Source organism: Ylistrum balloti, unplaced genomic scaffold (genome assembly GCF_031769215.1).
Source record: "Ylistrum balloti isolate Yb309-2 unplaced genomic scaffold, AGI_CSIRO_Ybal_v1 Utg371926, whole genome shotgun sequence".
NCBI lineage: Eukaryota > Metazoa > Mollusca > Bivalvia > Pectinida > Pectinidae > Ylistrum > Ylistrum balloti.
Window position 1 is genome coordinate 1 of NW_026782945.1, and position 15,702 is coordinate 15,702.

Genomic DNA, 15,702 nt, shown 5'->3' on the forward strand with positions numbered 1-15,702 from the left:
AGATACCGTGTTTTGCAAAATAGTCAGCAGTTGTTTGTGATCGTAGCGCCTTGCCAAAAGCTTGAATCTCTTGTGCTAGAAAATAAGTCTGCTGATTTGGTTGGGTTGATGTCAAATGATTATAGACATTGACATAGGGCTTACGTATTTTTGGTTCAATAGTTGAGGTATAACGTTCTTTTGTAAGTGGTGCTTTTGAGACATAAATTAAGGTAATTTCATTATCACCTAAAATTTCTATTTTTGTTTGGATACCAAGAATCTGAAGATGTTTTTCTGGGTAGATAACACCTTCAGCGTATAGTGCTTGCATAGCTGTCAAAACTAATTTAAAGACTTCTTTATTACGGTTTGTCGAAAATGAACCAAATTTAGAAACATATAAAGAACCTGTTGGCGTTAATTTTTGCCAGTATCCTTGAAAACCTTCGACCGTATAAAGATAGGTTTCTACAAAAACGTAAGAATAAGGTAGTGGGAAATAAAGTTCGGCGAAACTGATATGGATTAGGTCGAATAAGTTATCTGTGTGACGAATTAGAGTACGGCCATCAATGAGGGTTTCTTCAACAGCATCATAAATGTTTCCTGAAGCATAGCGGCCTTGATCAGATGTCATCAGCGCAATTGTCGCTGGTTTTATTTCGGCTGCCGTAATATCTGTTATACCGTTTGCCCTAAGGAAATGGATATCAGAACCACCACCGAGACCAATAATTAATGCTTTTGTTTTGGGGGAGGCAAAGCCAAAATGTTCGCTAGGATAGCCCGCGTCTCGTACAGAATTAGAAAAAAAGCCATCATAATATAGGCCATAAGAGTAGGGAGCATTATATAATGGGTTCACTTTTCCAAATGGCTCCATTTCTTTTTCGTCAAAAACCTGTGAGCCTATCGATTGTGTTGTTTTAATTAAGTCTGTTCGGGATAGATAATCCCACTGTGTTGCAATAATACGAGCATAATGAGGAGGTTCTGGTTTTTGGTTAAGTAAAAACGTATTATATTTTCCTGAAGCGCCATGTTTAAGCTTGTTTTGTAGTTGAAAGAAATCCCAAGCCAGAGGTTCCGGTGTCCTATAGAGCGCTGTTAATGTAACCAGGAGTAATAGGCCTAGACTAATACCAACAGTTATGTAGCGCCACCAGCTTTTCAACAAAATCCAGAAGTCGACGGTTAATGGTAATAGAATGCAGACTAAAATTAAGGATTCTGCACCGATAACTGGTAAAAAAAGTGCGATAAAGAATGTACCAATAGCAAAGCCGCTAAGGTCAGCAAAATAGATAATATTTTGGTCATGATCACGAAAGGCAATGCCTAAAAGTGTACCTGTGATGATAAATGGAAAGATAGATACTAGTTTTATTAGTTCTAAATTGCTAAGCAATAAAATACCGAATGCTGAAAAGGTTGTTGCTATAGCTAAAGATAAGATAAAGTGGCCATAGGTTTTAGGTGATGGTATGAAATAAGCAATAAGTGCCCCTAGGCTCATACCAAGATAGTAATAAGGTAATAGTTCAAATAAATTACCCCAAAAAGCATGTAGCCGAATTAGTTTAGGAAAAAGGATTTCAAGTAAAAGCGTAACGCAGGTCGCAGTAAAGATAGCCAGAGCATGTTTACGTGTCGATATGATGAATGTTTCCTTTTAAACAGACGTTAATTAAAAGTAGGAAATATCATTTGTGTCAGCCATAGGTAATATTAAGTATTTCGTAAGCCCGTTCACCACCAGGTGCCTGAAACTCAGCTTCATCTCCAACCCGTTTGCCGATTAATGCTTTTGCAAGTGGACTTAAAACATTAATTTTGCCTTCGTCGGGATTGGCTTCGTCATCACCAACTATCGTGTAGGTGTTTTTTTTGTCGGTATCTAGATCAATTACTTCAACGGTTGCACCAAATTCAACTTTATCTGAATTGATTGTTGCTGGATCAATGACCTCGGCTAAACCAATTTTACTTTCTAGTTCACGAATGCGTGCCTCGATAAAACCTTGGCGTTCCTTTGCTGCATCATATTCCGCATTTTCTGATAAATCGCCATGTGCACGAGCAGTAGCAATATCTTCAATGACTTTTGGTCGTTCAATTTTTTTAAGTTGTTCAAGCTCTTGTTGTAATACTTGATAGCCATTTGGTGTCATTGGTACACGTTGCATATCTAAAAGACCTCTTAGAACACTCCGCTTTGTTTGTTATGTTTTGCAGAGTCTTTGTTTATTGAAAAAATTGAATTGTCGTTACTTGACAATTCTGGATGGCGATGCCAAAAGTTAAAAATAACTATTATTTTAGCTACTCTAAATTTGAAAAGCACAATTTGTATTTTCGTATACGTTACAAAAATACAAATTGATAATGTATTAAGTTAGTGTACTTAATACAATGGCCCCGATAAGTAAAAGTGCTGAAACAATCGTTATTTTGTCAAAATGATGGTCTATCCATGTTGCTGCTCGGTCACCAAAAAAATTTAGTAAGCCGGCAATTAAGAAAAATCTTGCACCACGACTTAGAATGCTCGCTAATATAAATACAGACAGGTTAACGCCTGCCGCACCACTTGAAATCGTAATTAATTTGTAAGGAATTGGCGAAAAACCCGCAATTATTACAATCCAAGCATCATAATCTTGATAATACGTAAATAGCGTTTCTAGTTTTGTTTCTAAACCATAGAGTTTCACAATGTAAGTACCAATGGTGTCCATGGCAACGGTTCCTAAATAATAGCCAATTAATGCACCGATAATAGAAGTAATGAGACATACGCTTGCGTAAAAAAGAGCACGCTTTGGTTTAGCAACACACATAGGTACAAGCATGGCATCTGGTGGTACAGGAAAGAAAATAGATTCTGTTAACGATACGATACCGAGCAAATAGCTAGCTGCTGGACGCTGGGCAAGATTAACAACCCAATCATAAAGTTGTCGTGACCAGGTAAGTGGTTTTTTGAGTAGTGAATTCAAGGTCTCTCCAAGGGAATTACATTGGTTAAGTTTTGTAGAGAGTCTGATATATCATTATTTGATAGTAAACTAGATGCCAGGTGGTTACATTCTAAATTCGTTTGTTTTAATGCTGTTACCATTTTATGGTCTGTTAATTTTAAATGTAGTGGCGTTACAGAGACAAAACCAGATTCGATTGCTTCGACATCACTACCTGGTTCAGTTGGTTGATCGATGACATCGCCACCAATCCAGTAATAACGGCGTTCTCGTGGGTCTGATTTCTCAACAACTTCTGCACCATAAACACGAGTGCCTTGCGTTGTCACACGTAAACCTTCTATTTTGCTGCGTCGTGGATCTGGAAAATTAACATTTAAAAAAGTTCCTTTCGGAAGACCAGTTTTAAGGACGTAGGTCACAATATGATGAACCCATAGTCGTAAAGCTTCCAAATCATTACGACTATGACCAGCAGAGAGACAACTAAAGGCAATCGATGGTACACCCAGTAGACAGGCTTCCATTGCCCCTGCGACTGTGCCGGAATAGGTAATTTCATCACCCAAATTACTACCATGGTTAATACCTGTTAAAACAAGTTTTGGTTGCTGTGGTAGAACCGTGCTGCGTAGACCTAAATGAACGCAATCTGTTGGTGTGCCATCGACAGACCAAAGGTGTTTGCCTTCTTTTGTAACACGAAGGGGACGGTGTAAGGTTAGTGCATGGCCACAGGAACTTTGTTCTTGATCTGGTGCAATTGTATAGGTTATACCTAAGTCTTGAACAAAGTTTAAAAGTGATGCGATACCATTGGCACGATAACCATCATCATTTGAAATGAGAATAATAGCAGACATGGTTTAAACATAGGTTATTTCGGAGACGACCGCAAATTTGTGTGCCATATTTTACAATATAGATTGAGTCGTAACACGCTTAGGTTAGCAGTCATGCAGTATGTAGAACGTCCTTTTATATCCATGGTTATTCCCTTTTTTAATGCTGAGGCGACACTTGGGCAGTTACTGCACTCTGTCGATGCGTCTTTTTTTATTCATAACGAGCTTATTTTGGTTGATGACGGTAGCTGTGATCACTCTTCTGAGTTGGCTCAGTTGTTTATTGAGCAGCAACCAGCAGCACGCTTGATTGCTTTAGATTGCAATCAAGGACCTGCAGTAGCACGGAATCGTGGTGCGCAAGCAGCTAAAGGTATTTTCCTTTGGTTTTTAGATGCTGATGTGATGTTAACAAAGACAACTTGGCCTAGATTAGAACAGCAACTTGACAGCTTGAGAGATAATGTTGATGCGGTGATGGGGATTTATGCTAAGGAACCGGCTAATCCAGGTTTTTTCCCTCGTTATAAAGCGATGCTTATGGCATATTACAATACGGTTGGTACGCAGATGGAATGTTTTGAAGCCTGCTGTGGTGTTATCCGCAAACAACTTTTTGATACTCTTCAAGGGTTTAATGAAACCTACCGAGATGCTGATGTCGAAGATTATGAATTTGGTTATCGGCTTTTAAATGAGACCCATGTAAACTTTGACAAAGAATTCATTGTCATACATCATTTTCCTCATTTTTTACCTAATGCTGTTAAATTTTTTCGTCGTACAAAGCTTTGGGTTCAACTATTTTGGCAGCGGCGACAGTTTGATTCGACTGTCGCAACATCTCAAGAAGCTGTCTGCCGTTTACTTGCCATCGCAAGTATAACTATTCTTGCTTTATGGCTTTTGCAGCTATTACCGTTAGGTATTGCTATTTTTTCCTATAGCTTTTTTATCATCAGTATTTCGCCACTATTTATGTTTGCATTTAAATTGTATGGTGCTGGTATGGCTTTAAGTCTTCTTGTTGTCTATCCACTCAATAGTATTATTATTTTTTGTGGAGCTATTTGGGGAACGTTTAGTCTTATACAAAGTAAGATGTTCGCGTGGGGTAAACATTGAGTTTCCTCAATGCTGCTACTCGTGTTGCTACAGCGTCTTGGCATTCAAAACCTAGCTATCTCATTTTATTTGTGACAAGCCTTTGCAATGCACGTTGTGACCATTGTTTTTATTGGCAGGAATTAGAAGACAATGGTCGTAGTGATTTAACCCTTGCGGAGATAGAAAAAATAGCTAGACATTTCAACCACCTTGTTCAACTCACCATCGGGGGAGGTGAACCTTTTTTAAGACAAGATTTGGTTGAGATTGTTAATGCATTTGTACAGCATAATCCTTTGACACATATCACAGTTAATACGAATGGTTATCAACCACAGAAGATCGTTACCCAAACTGAGCGCATTTTAAATATTTTGCCAAGTAGCGTTCATTTGAATTTTTGTGTTTCTGTTGATGATTTGGATGAACGTCATGACCAGCTACGTAAAACACCTAATGGTTTTTTACGCTTATGTGACACGATTGATAGAGCTGCAAGTTTAAAAAAACGGTTTAGTAATGTCTCTATTCATACAACAACATGTTTGATGTCAACAAACCAGGATCGTATTATTGATATTTTACGTTGGCTAGGTCGCCATTTACCTATAGACTATCGTGACCTTGTTTTGACACGTGGTTTACCAAAAGATGCAACCTTAAAAATAGTTGATCCAGAGATTTATAAACAAGCATGTACCTATTTACAAGCGGAGCAAAAAAAAGAACCTTTTAGCCTTCGTGGTCTTATGGTACAGGGGCTTACACGACAGCAACAAAAAGTTGTATTAGAAACTTATCGCCATCATACATTTATACATCCTTGCAATGCGGGGCAAAAATTTATTGTGGTTCGTCATAATGGTATGGTTGATCCATGCGAAATTATTGAGACGTTACCTAAGTCAAGAGATCAAGAGAATAAGCTTACAAGTTATAGTTTTGGTAATCTACGTGATTACCAATATGATATTCATCGTGTGATGAACAGTAAGCAAGCCAGAAATGTGCGTGAGTATATTGAGCAGACTCGCTGTCGTTGTACGTTTGAGTGTGCCACGATGTCTAATCTGGTATTTAATCCTCGTCGTTATCCTAAGATTGCTACTGAAGTTGTGCGTACAGCTTTAGATCGTCTAACTTAAACCGTCTTAAGCTGGCTCCGCAATTTTAAGCACAGTTTCGCAAATGTAATCTATTTGGGCCTCTGTTAGACCTTCCCATAAAGGTAGTGCCAGATTATGTTTTGCATGAAAATAGCAATTAGGTATCTCTTCAAACGTTTCAATATGGCCTAAAGACATCTGGTGTTCCAGTAGGGTTACAGGAAAGTAAGTTCCTGTTCCAATACTTTTCTGTTGCAGTTGTTTACGGATGTTGTCGCGATTTTTAACATAAATGATGTAGTGATGGTAGGCAGAGCCATCTTGGGGAAGGGCGCGTGGGCCGTGAAAAGTTGTATCTAAATGTTGTTGGTAGCGTTTAAAGAGTTGCTCTCGTTCATATCGTAGTGTTTCAAAATAGGATAAACCCCGCAAAGCAGCGCCGGCAGATAATTCTGACATACGTGCATGGACAAGAGGCTCATTTGCATAGCCAGCATCTAAACCAAAAAAGCGTCCACGACGGCACCAATCAGCATGGTCGGTATGGTTTGTTAAAATGGCTCCTCCTGTTGCAATACCAGCTAAAGGTTTTGTTGGGTAGATAGATGTGACACTTAAATTACCATAGGTGCCAACAAGACCTTTTTCACAAGATGCACCAGCACTTTGTGCAAAGTCTTCAATCATTGGAATGCCATATTGATCAGCGAGCCTGCGTAAGTCTGTAAGTGGTGCTGCGATACCATGAAGGCTTGCAACATAAAGACAAGCAATATCGTTTTTACGTAAACAAGCTTCGACGTGATTAGTGTCAATTTGTCCTGTTTCTAACGTGCAATCTACTAAAATTACAGGTTTTTGGATGCGGTGACTGGCCATAATTTGTGCAACAAATCCGTGACCGCAAGTCAGAATGGCTCCATTGCGGTCTGCACAAAGCTTATGAATTGCTAGTGTTAGACCATCTGTTGCACTACCGATTAAAACAGCATGCTGCATACCAAAGTATTCAGCTAATGCCATTTCTAATGTTTGTGTGTAGTGTCCGTCAAGAGCATTTCCTGAATTCAGGATTTTTTTCTTATAGGTATCTATTTCTGCTAGTAGTAAACTTGCGCGTCGTGTGAAATCAAAAAATGGAATAGAGTGTGTTGACATTATCTTACTTACGCCCAGTATATTCTTTTTTGTTTAAAAGTTATATCGTCGCTAAAGTATTTAGTTATGACACGTTATGTAACAAAGCCAGTTCTATCTATTATAGTGCCTGTTTATAATGAAGAAGCTATCTTTAGTTTATTCTATCAACAGCTTAAACTAGTACTTGCTGAGATCTCGGTGGCATATGAACTTATTTTTGTTGACGATGCAAGTACAGATGATTCTGTTGAGTTCATCACACAATTTACGCAGCACGATAACCATATTCATGTCATAAAGCACCAAACGAATTTAGGAGAATGTGCAGCAATTTTAACAGGCCTGCGAGTAGCTAGAGGTGATTTTATTACGACAGTTGATTGTGATTTAGAAGACCGTCTTGACTATTTATCTGATCTTTTTCAGCAGGCGCAGACACAAAAACGTTGCATCTTAGCGGTTCGCCAAAAAAGACCTTACCATTTTTTGCGTAACCTAGGATCACGCTGTTTTTATTATTTACTCAACCTACTATCGCGGCAAAATTTTGTCGATGGTATTGGTAATTTTCGTGTGATGCTAGCAGCAGATGCGCAAAAAATTCTTAATTATCCTAAAGCGTGTTCACATTTTGGTTTATTAACACAGCTCTCGGGCATTTCTTATGAGCTTGTTTATCTTCCAGCCGGTAAACGGACTGCTGGTTCTAGTTCTTATTCTTTATTACAGCTTGTTTTTTGGGGCAGTGAGCTTATTTATGGGTGTCTTAGTTATGTACGTGTCGTCGCTCTTTTAGGACTTTTTAGTACGCTTGGTGTTGTGATGCTTTATGTCTCTTTATTGAGTTCTAAGGGGTCTATTATTATGCTGATGTTCTCACTTCTTTTTTTGAGCAGTAGTGGTTTGATTACAGGCATCTTTATATTTGGTCATCAACAGATGAAGCGGCGGAGAATTTTAGATTAGTTAAATAATAATGTTGCGATTTGGTGCCACTCATTAATCAATAAGATATTGAGTACAAAAACTATTATAGGTATTAAGGTTAATAATATATGTATTGGCTGCTGTTTTAAACTATGGTAGCAGTGTTTGAAGTTGATTTTTTTATGGCTAACGATTGCTGCCGCAATGGAAAAAAAAGGTATATAGCGTAGATGGTAGCGTGAGTTTCCGTTAACAATAAAAGCAATAATTGTTAAGTGTGCAATAAAGACAATTGTACAGACCGTTACAATAGTTATCGGTGAGCTACGTAGGCCAATGATGGTATAAAGCAGTAATAGAAATGATGTCACGGAAATAAGTAGTAATATGATAAATATTCCGGTTTGTGAGATTTCTACGTGGAGATGATTACTTTTAGTAAAAGCCCAAAGGTAAGGGCGAATTTCAATATTCCATAGATAACCAATACGGCGAATACCACGGAGAAACGATTCTTTAGGGGTATCCAAAATACTTTGGTAACTCGCTACTCGTAGGTTTTTGTCCCAGGCTAGTTCTTGATTAGGAAAACGGTATAGCTCTTGTTTGACAATGTCCGGTAATGGTTTGTTCGATAACCAACGTGAAAAGTCATCACCAGAGGCTCCTGGGTAGTTCCCTTCCCATAAAGAACGCCCAGAACTTGTTTGTAGAACTAAGGATTGATGAACAATATAGTTGCGAATTAGCCAAGGAAATAACCCAAGAAAAAAAGCGAGTAGAAAAATAATAATCCCCAAAGATTTTAATGGGCGAACATCGTTCCATTTTGTAAAACAAAAACAGACAATGATCAATAGAAACGGTACGATTAAAAATTCGGCCCGTGTTAATGTCGCCGCTGCAGCAAATAAACCTGCTGCTAGTGTATACCAAGGATCTGCTAAATAATCTGATTTTTGAATGTAATAGACAAACAGCACAATAAAAAATGTATGCAGGGTCAGTGGTAAAAGTGTTATTTGATGCATTACCAGAGATGGGTAACATAGAGTTATCAAAAAACTACGAAAGGCGATTTGGTTGTCATAAGCATTGCGTGCAATGAGAAAAGTCAACCAAGCAATGAGTATTCCTAGGAGCGCTTGGATAAATCGTATATGGTTTAAATTTTCTCCTAGTGTTGTTTTAATGATTGCTAAAAATAATGGATAGATAGGTACCCAATAGCTACGAAATGTACCGTATTGTGTTTTAGTTGCTAACGTGTGCTGTTGGGTTATATTGTTTGCCGTTTGGTTAAATAACTGTTCATCAATTAGTAATTCTTGTGCATTGCCGCTAAAGACAACATATGTATTTAAGGTTTGAAAAGTTAATATAGAGATAACCGCAATCAAAAACCAACGTTTTTGGTTACGAGTTAGATCTAAATGGTGGTTTGTATTAAGCAATATTTGACGTTGTGGTGAATGGGTATAGTAGGTGAAAAAGTAACCTGTTATATTATAAATTCTATACGTTTATACGTTGCCAGCTAGTTTCATTCAGTAAGTTTATTATATTACGTATGTCGGGGCGTGGCGCAGTCTGGTAGCGCACACGGCTGGGGGTCGTGTGGTCGCTGGTTCGAATCCAGTCGCCCCGACCATTTATGTATGCATTAAGTGGACTCTTATTAAAATGAATCGTATGTTAAGGCTTCTTGGATTGTTATGTTTTCTTTTGTCCTCCTGTAGCTCTCCTTTTCAGACTGAGCAATTACCTATTCAAGCACCTACTTTTATTGGTGGTTTACGTCCAGCAGAGGTGGTTGTGCCGCGAGAATATGACCATAAAGAACGTTACCCACTTATTATCCTTTTGCATGGTTATTCTGCTACTGCACGTCTTAATGATCTTATTTTTCAATTAGAAAGACGTGTAGATATAGCTGATTTTATTTTGTTGCTACCTGAAGGTACTGAAAATCCAGATGGTGATCAATTTTGGAACGCGACGCCAGAATGTTGTGACTATTTTGGTCAAGGAGTTGATGATGTTGTATATCTAACAGCACTTATTGAAGAGGCAAAAGCAACATTGGCAGTAGACCCTCAGCATGTTGTTCTACTTGGGCATTCTAACGGTGGCTATATGGCCTATCGAATGGCTTGCGAATATCCAAAGTTGTTCAAACGTATTGTTGTTGTAGCAGGATTATCTTTTTTGAACCCTCAAGATTGTTTGGGCCAGGATCCTGTATCGTTAGTACATGTTCATGGCACGGAAGATGAAGTTGTTTCTTATGACTTAGGTGCTGATGAGGTCTCGCGCTGGTTATCTAAGGGTGGTTGTGATACAGGTTTTAGTTTGATGGCAACCAAAGATTTTAATAGTGGTCTTATGGGTGAAGAGACAGAGATCCTCATTGTACGGGGACACGAGGTTTGCAACTTTTTCGTGTAAGTAAGTCATAAATATGAAATTTTATTTATGCTTGTATTGTAAATTAATAAAACGGCGTTTTAATTTTAGAAACGTTTCTTAATAGAAACTACTCTTGTCTCATTTAGAGACTTAAAAAGGCGTAAATACCTTGACTTTAGGGTGCAAATTTAGCCCGCAATCTACCCTCTATTATCGTTGTCACATGACCATTAGATCGTGTAATTTTTACCACATACTGACTACTGTTTAACAATGCGGTCTGCTCTTTTGTTGGCTCAAATCTTAATACAGATACAGTCGCTTTCGTCTCTGGATTCGTGCCCTCAAATGTCGATCCCGCCACCTCGACAGAGTCTGTCTTGAAGACGATCGTTGATCCTGATAAATCGCCAAATTCCCCCGTTGTTGATTCGTGAAAATCTATGGCTCTACCTTCTAAGTGATGATAGTCATCACCCTTTACTATTGTGATTGTTTTGTCAACACCAATCGGAGATTGGATAACGATTGTCTTCTTACCAGATATCTGTGTTTGCACTGCTTTAACCTCTGCTGCAGCGTTGTTTAAAGCATCCTGCAAGCCACCTTCAAGAATCTTTTGCGCAACCTCGCCTTCATCTACTTGGATCGTATTAATCGTTCCAACATGTAATAACTCTTGTGCCACATAACCAGATACTGTTGCCTCTATCTTTAAATAGATTTCATCACCTTGTAACCAGTTATCTGGTAGATCTAGTTCCGCAGCAAAATAGCCCACATCTAATTGCGTCAGCGCTACTACTACTGTTGTCTCTATTTCATTACGCAATACTGCAATAACAGGTGTTGCGTCGGGGTTAATGGGCTTACCATCAACCCCGCGCACATAAAATAACCTGCGGATTGTATTGCCAGGACGATACAGCATTAGCCGATACGTGGTACCTGATTTGCGTAAGATACAATCTCGTAATCGTAAACAGCGTGAGCTACGTTGCCATCAACAATTGCTTTTACAAGAATTGAAACATGAGAGCCGACGCTTAACGATGTTGAATCTACTGTAAATTGATACAGACCTGTAATGCTTGCAGGGGTAGTGTCTTGCAACTGACTAACACCTGTTGTTAAAGATGTTGCAGTCCCGTCGACATGCACCTCTTCAATGGTTGGCGTGCTATCTGCATTTACTAACGCTCCTGTGTAATCATACACTGGAAACGTTTCTCTAATATTATTGCCTTGTGCAATCGTTCCTCTACTCATTATTTTTCTCCTATCCTATCTTTGGTTGTTGTAGGTTATTGAAACGATGTTCTAGTTTTACTTCTACTTCTTTAGCTAATAATGCTGGATCAAGCGTCGGTTTTACGGTTAAAAACGAGACAAACGTACCATCTGTAGATGACGGATTTAGGACATAGCTACTATCAATAGCAGTTGCACTATCTGTATTAAAAAAGCCGTTTAATTCAACTCGATCTGTTATGGCTAATACTGAATCACGTCGTAAAAAGACACTTGGACGATTTATCGTAATTTCATCTGATTGAATCTCTACAGATGGATTAGAACCTACCGCTAATCTAGCACGTAGACTATTTTCTCTGCCTAAGACTTGATGAAGAACAGCTTTAATTTGTTCAATATTTAACGATACTGCGGTATTAAATGTAACGTTATATTGATTCGTTGCTAACGACACGTTTATATCTGTCAGGATTGCACTAACATCTAGATTCGTATCGATTGCATCATTTTCGGTCAATTCTGCGATATAGCGAACACCGCCATTTTCTGTGCTTAATTCGCGATATTGAACATCGTAACCTTCTGACCAGATTGCTAATTTAATTGTGCGGTCACGTGGCACTGTATAGACCATACGATCTACATTACTAGCAAATGCTAGTTCAGTTACATTATCTTGATCGTCAATTGATTGAGCTAAGATATTAAAAGCACCCTCATGTGATACAGATACAACCACCCGAACACCTGCGCTATCCTCAATAACCCCAGAAACCGTTACACCGTTTGCTGCAAAAGTTCCTGTACCGCAATCTATTGAACCGTCAAAGCTAGCGTCTGCATAATCTGTATTAGTCGCTCCGGTTTTAATTGTGATTGTGTTTGTGCCTGCGTCATAACTTATTGGAGCCGCATTATTGTACGTGTCAATCTCTGCTTGTGTTGGGTTTTCTGGCAAGGCTAGTCGCACCAAGTTGCGGTTATTAGTAATTAGCGTGTCGCCAGACCTGTCAACCAAATCGCCTGGCAGCGTAAGATCTGTGGATAATATTTTTTGAATTTCGTCATAGGCTACTCTCGCATTATTAGCTTCCGCAATCGTACCAGTACTGCTCCATTTTTCATCTACTAGCATCTCTTTAATTACAACAGGATTATTCATTGCTAGGTTATCAACTTTTATCTCCTGATAGCCCGCTCTTCTGATTAAGTAACTAATCTGGTTTCTTGCTGATGAGGTCGTATCGCCGACTGTTCTTACTAGGCAAGGAATTACTTTTTTACCAGCATAATAAGCTAGCTCGGTTGTGCCATCGTTGGCGTATATTTTTGTATTAGCATCTGTTAGATTTTTATTGTGTTGCTCCGTATTGGTACTATCTGTTACTCGTATTTTTGCATCATCGTGCGCAATTACTGTTACATCAATCGTAAAATATTCTTTTTGATCATTAGAACTACCACCTCCCGATCTCCTTAACGATAACAAGTTATTTACCACACCCTCATAGACAGGATCGTAAATCCGTCCATGGGACGTGCTTTGTGTACCTTTTAAAAACACTAATGTGCCAGTAAAATTTTTAGTTCTAAATGCGGGCAAAGAGGTAAAGCCGCTGTGACTACGAGCTGGATAAATATTTAGCGTTGCTGAATTGGATGATTTTACATCGAGGGTAACGTTTGCGTATTCGCGATTAGCAAACTGCACATAGGCATTGCCAGAGGTCATATCAAAAATAAATCTAGCAAAACCTGAAAACTGATTCCTTGCGTTTTCTAAATGACTATAAACACTACCTGAGCCCAAAAACACAAACGTAATATCTGTCGCTGTAAAGCCGCCGCTAGCCCCCGCAAAGTCAGCTCTACCGTTATTAGGTTTCGCAACAAAAACAAGCCCTGTCGCCTCAACAGTACCAGCCATAAAAGAATGATTTGGATTTCCATCGTAGACAATATGTGTATTATCTCCAACCTGCCAGGTTGCGTTAGAGCCAATATTTAATCTACCGTTTGTCGTATTGCCGTCTAGGTAGTAGATTGCACCCTTGTCGGCTCTGCTGTCCCTGGTTCCTGAGCTTAAAGTAGAGAATGTTGTGTTATGTATTGCCATCTAGTTAAGTACCTCATTTGGCCAAAGAAGAGACCCTAAAATAACAGCACCAATAAAAATACAAGCTGATACAAACGTATTAAGTGTGACATCAAATCGCCAGCACAAAATACTACCGACGAGCGACAACAACACAATGACACCAAAAGCAATTAGACGTTGATTTGCATAGGGTAAATCAACTGCAATAAAGAAATGTCCACATAAAGCACCACAAAACAAAGGCAAGATAAACCAACCGTCATGTGTCCATTGCCGCATAAAATAACTGATTGTATCGTGCTTTTGTTTATGCAGAAATGGAACAATATCCCATAACAGACCTAACACTAAAAACAGTGGCAAAATTGCTCTAGAGAGCCAATAACTTGACGATTGCTGCCTAGCTGTACATACCTATACATCTTCTAATCCCTAACTCTTGAAAAGATCTGAAACCAAAAAGAATAATCGACAGGACTACCTAAAACCGTTGTTCCGCTAAATAAATATGATTTTAAAATTTGAATTTCGAATCTACTGTTAGCAGCATTTCGTTTTGCTCGTATGGTAATTACATCGTTATTGCCTGTATATTTGATGCCTACATTTAACAGCACATGACCAACTGAATTAGGAAGACCAAGAGACGGTAGAGCAATATGGTAGACACCTGTCCCATGCTTACGAACTTGAGTATTTTGCTCGCCTATTGTGCCTGTATCAAACGCCTGAGTACCTCTAAAAACAACGCCACCGGTATCTGTACCTGGTGGATCACCATCAGAGCCGGTCGCATCTGCTTTTACTGCTTTAGAGGCCAGTAAATACAGATCAAATTCTATAGCTGTTTCTATTTGTTGATCTGCTATCTCTTCAATAGCCTGCCTAACTTGTGTTGTATCATTAGCGTCAGGTGTCAATCCTGCATGCTCAATTAACCCGACAAGCTCTTCTTGTGTTTGATTACGATCTGTTGCCAGTAAGGCTGTACCTTCAACACCACTGGCTAAATCACGATCTACATAACGATTATTAACATGACCTTCTGCTTCTGTTCGGTCCATTTCTTAACCTCCTCGCCGGTCGTCGTAAACAATAAGAATGCTTGGACGTTTAATGCTGTCGATATGGCATCTCAAAATATCTAAAGCGTTACTACCTGCTGTAATAACAAGCCTAAGAACACGTACTTGATCAGACTTACTACAAACAGCAGTACCACAGCGTGCTGTACCGCAACGCGCACGATCAGGATCAAAACGCTCAAGCGTTGTCGTAAATCCAAGCTTTTCTGCTTGATCAATTAAATAGCCTTGACTAATCGCACCAACAGCTGAAAACCGCGCCCTAACAGCAGCTTGACGCTCTTGTATTGTCGGTGCAATACTCAAACACGCATCAGGAAGCTTCATAGCGCTTTCCCAGTCCGCTAATGTATGTGTTGGTTCATTAAAGGGCAGTTCATTCCAAAGCTTTAACGCGCGATTATGAACACGTACAAATTCACCTGCTAGCCCTTCGCAAAATTGATATAAGCGCGAGCCACGAAACTTAGCCCAAGCATCACCGCGAGGTAGTAGCTTTAATAAAACACTACGGTACTGACTTGTTGTTGAACTCATGTCCAAGTAGGTATTCCTAGTGTTGCGATTTCTGTGTTTGTTGTTGTGACATCTTCTGTTGGTGCTAGCAGTACATGACCATATTCACCAACGGCACGACTAATAGCTTCTTGAATCCATTCACGTCGAATTGTGACACCAGGACCTGCACGTAAGGCAAGCATATCTTTAAGTTCTGAAATAACTGCTGCCTTAACGGTATCTTCGTCAGCACCAGATTCAGGAATAAGT

At 39.1% G+C, this 15,702-nt stretch overlaps 5 protein-coding genes and 1 non-coding gene across 6 annotated transcripts; 2 read left to right on the forward strand and 4 right to left on the reverse strand.

Moving 5' to 3' along the window:
* Positions 1–1,694: 1,694 nt before the first annotated feature.
* Positions 1,695–2,168, reverse strand: LOC132563920 (transcription elongation factor GreA-like). Its single transcript, XM_060228678.1, has one exon. The coding sequence runs from the start codon at positions 2,166–2,168 to the stop codon at positions 1,695–1,697; it is 474 nt and encodes a 157-aa protein (XP_060084661.1).
* An 809-nt stretch (positions 2,169–2,977) lies between these two features.
* On the reverse strand, positions 2,978–3,826 carry LOC132563922 (5'-nucleotidase SurE-like). The gene has a single exon (XM_060228679.1). It carries the CDS (start codon positions 3,824–3,826, stop codon positions 2,978–2,980), a length of 849 nt encoding a protein of 282 aa, XP_060084662.1.
* A 2,240-nt stretch (positions 3,827–6,066) lies between these two features.
* LOC132563923 (erythromycin biosynthesis sensory transduction protein EryC1-like) lies at positions 6,067–7,044 on the reverse strand. The gene has a single exon (XM_060228680.1). The coding sequence runs from the start codon at positions 7,042–7,044 to the stop codon at positions 6,067–6,069; it is 978 nt and encodes a 325-aa protein (XP_060084663.1).
* Positions 7,045–9,662: 2,618 nt separating this feature from the next.
* Positions 9,663–9,736, forward strand: Trnap-ggg (transfer RNA proline (anticodon GGG)). The gene has a single exon. It is a non-coding gene; the product is annotated as a tRNA-Pro (tRNA).
* Positions 9,737–9,771: 35 nt separating this feature from the next.
* LOC132563924 (putative esterase NocK) lies at positions 9,772–10,536 on the forward strand. The gene has a single exon (XM_060228681.1). It carries the CDS (start codon positions 9,772–9,774, stop codon positions 10,534–10,536), a length of 765 nt encoding a protein of 254 aa, XP_060084664.1.
* A 4,380-nt stretch (positions 10,537–14,916) lies between these two features.
* On the reverse strand, positions 14,917–15,471 carry LOC132563925 (uncharacterized protein YmfQ-like). Its single transcript, XM_060228682.1, has one exon. It carries the CDS (start codon positions 15,469–15,471, stop codon positions 14,917–14,919), a length of 555 nt encoding a protein of 184 aa, XP_060084665.1.
* Between the last annotated feature and the right edge of the window lie 231 nt (positions 15,472–15,702).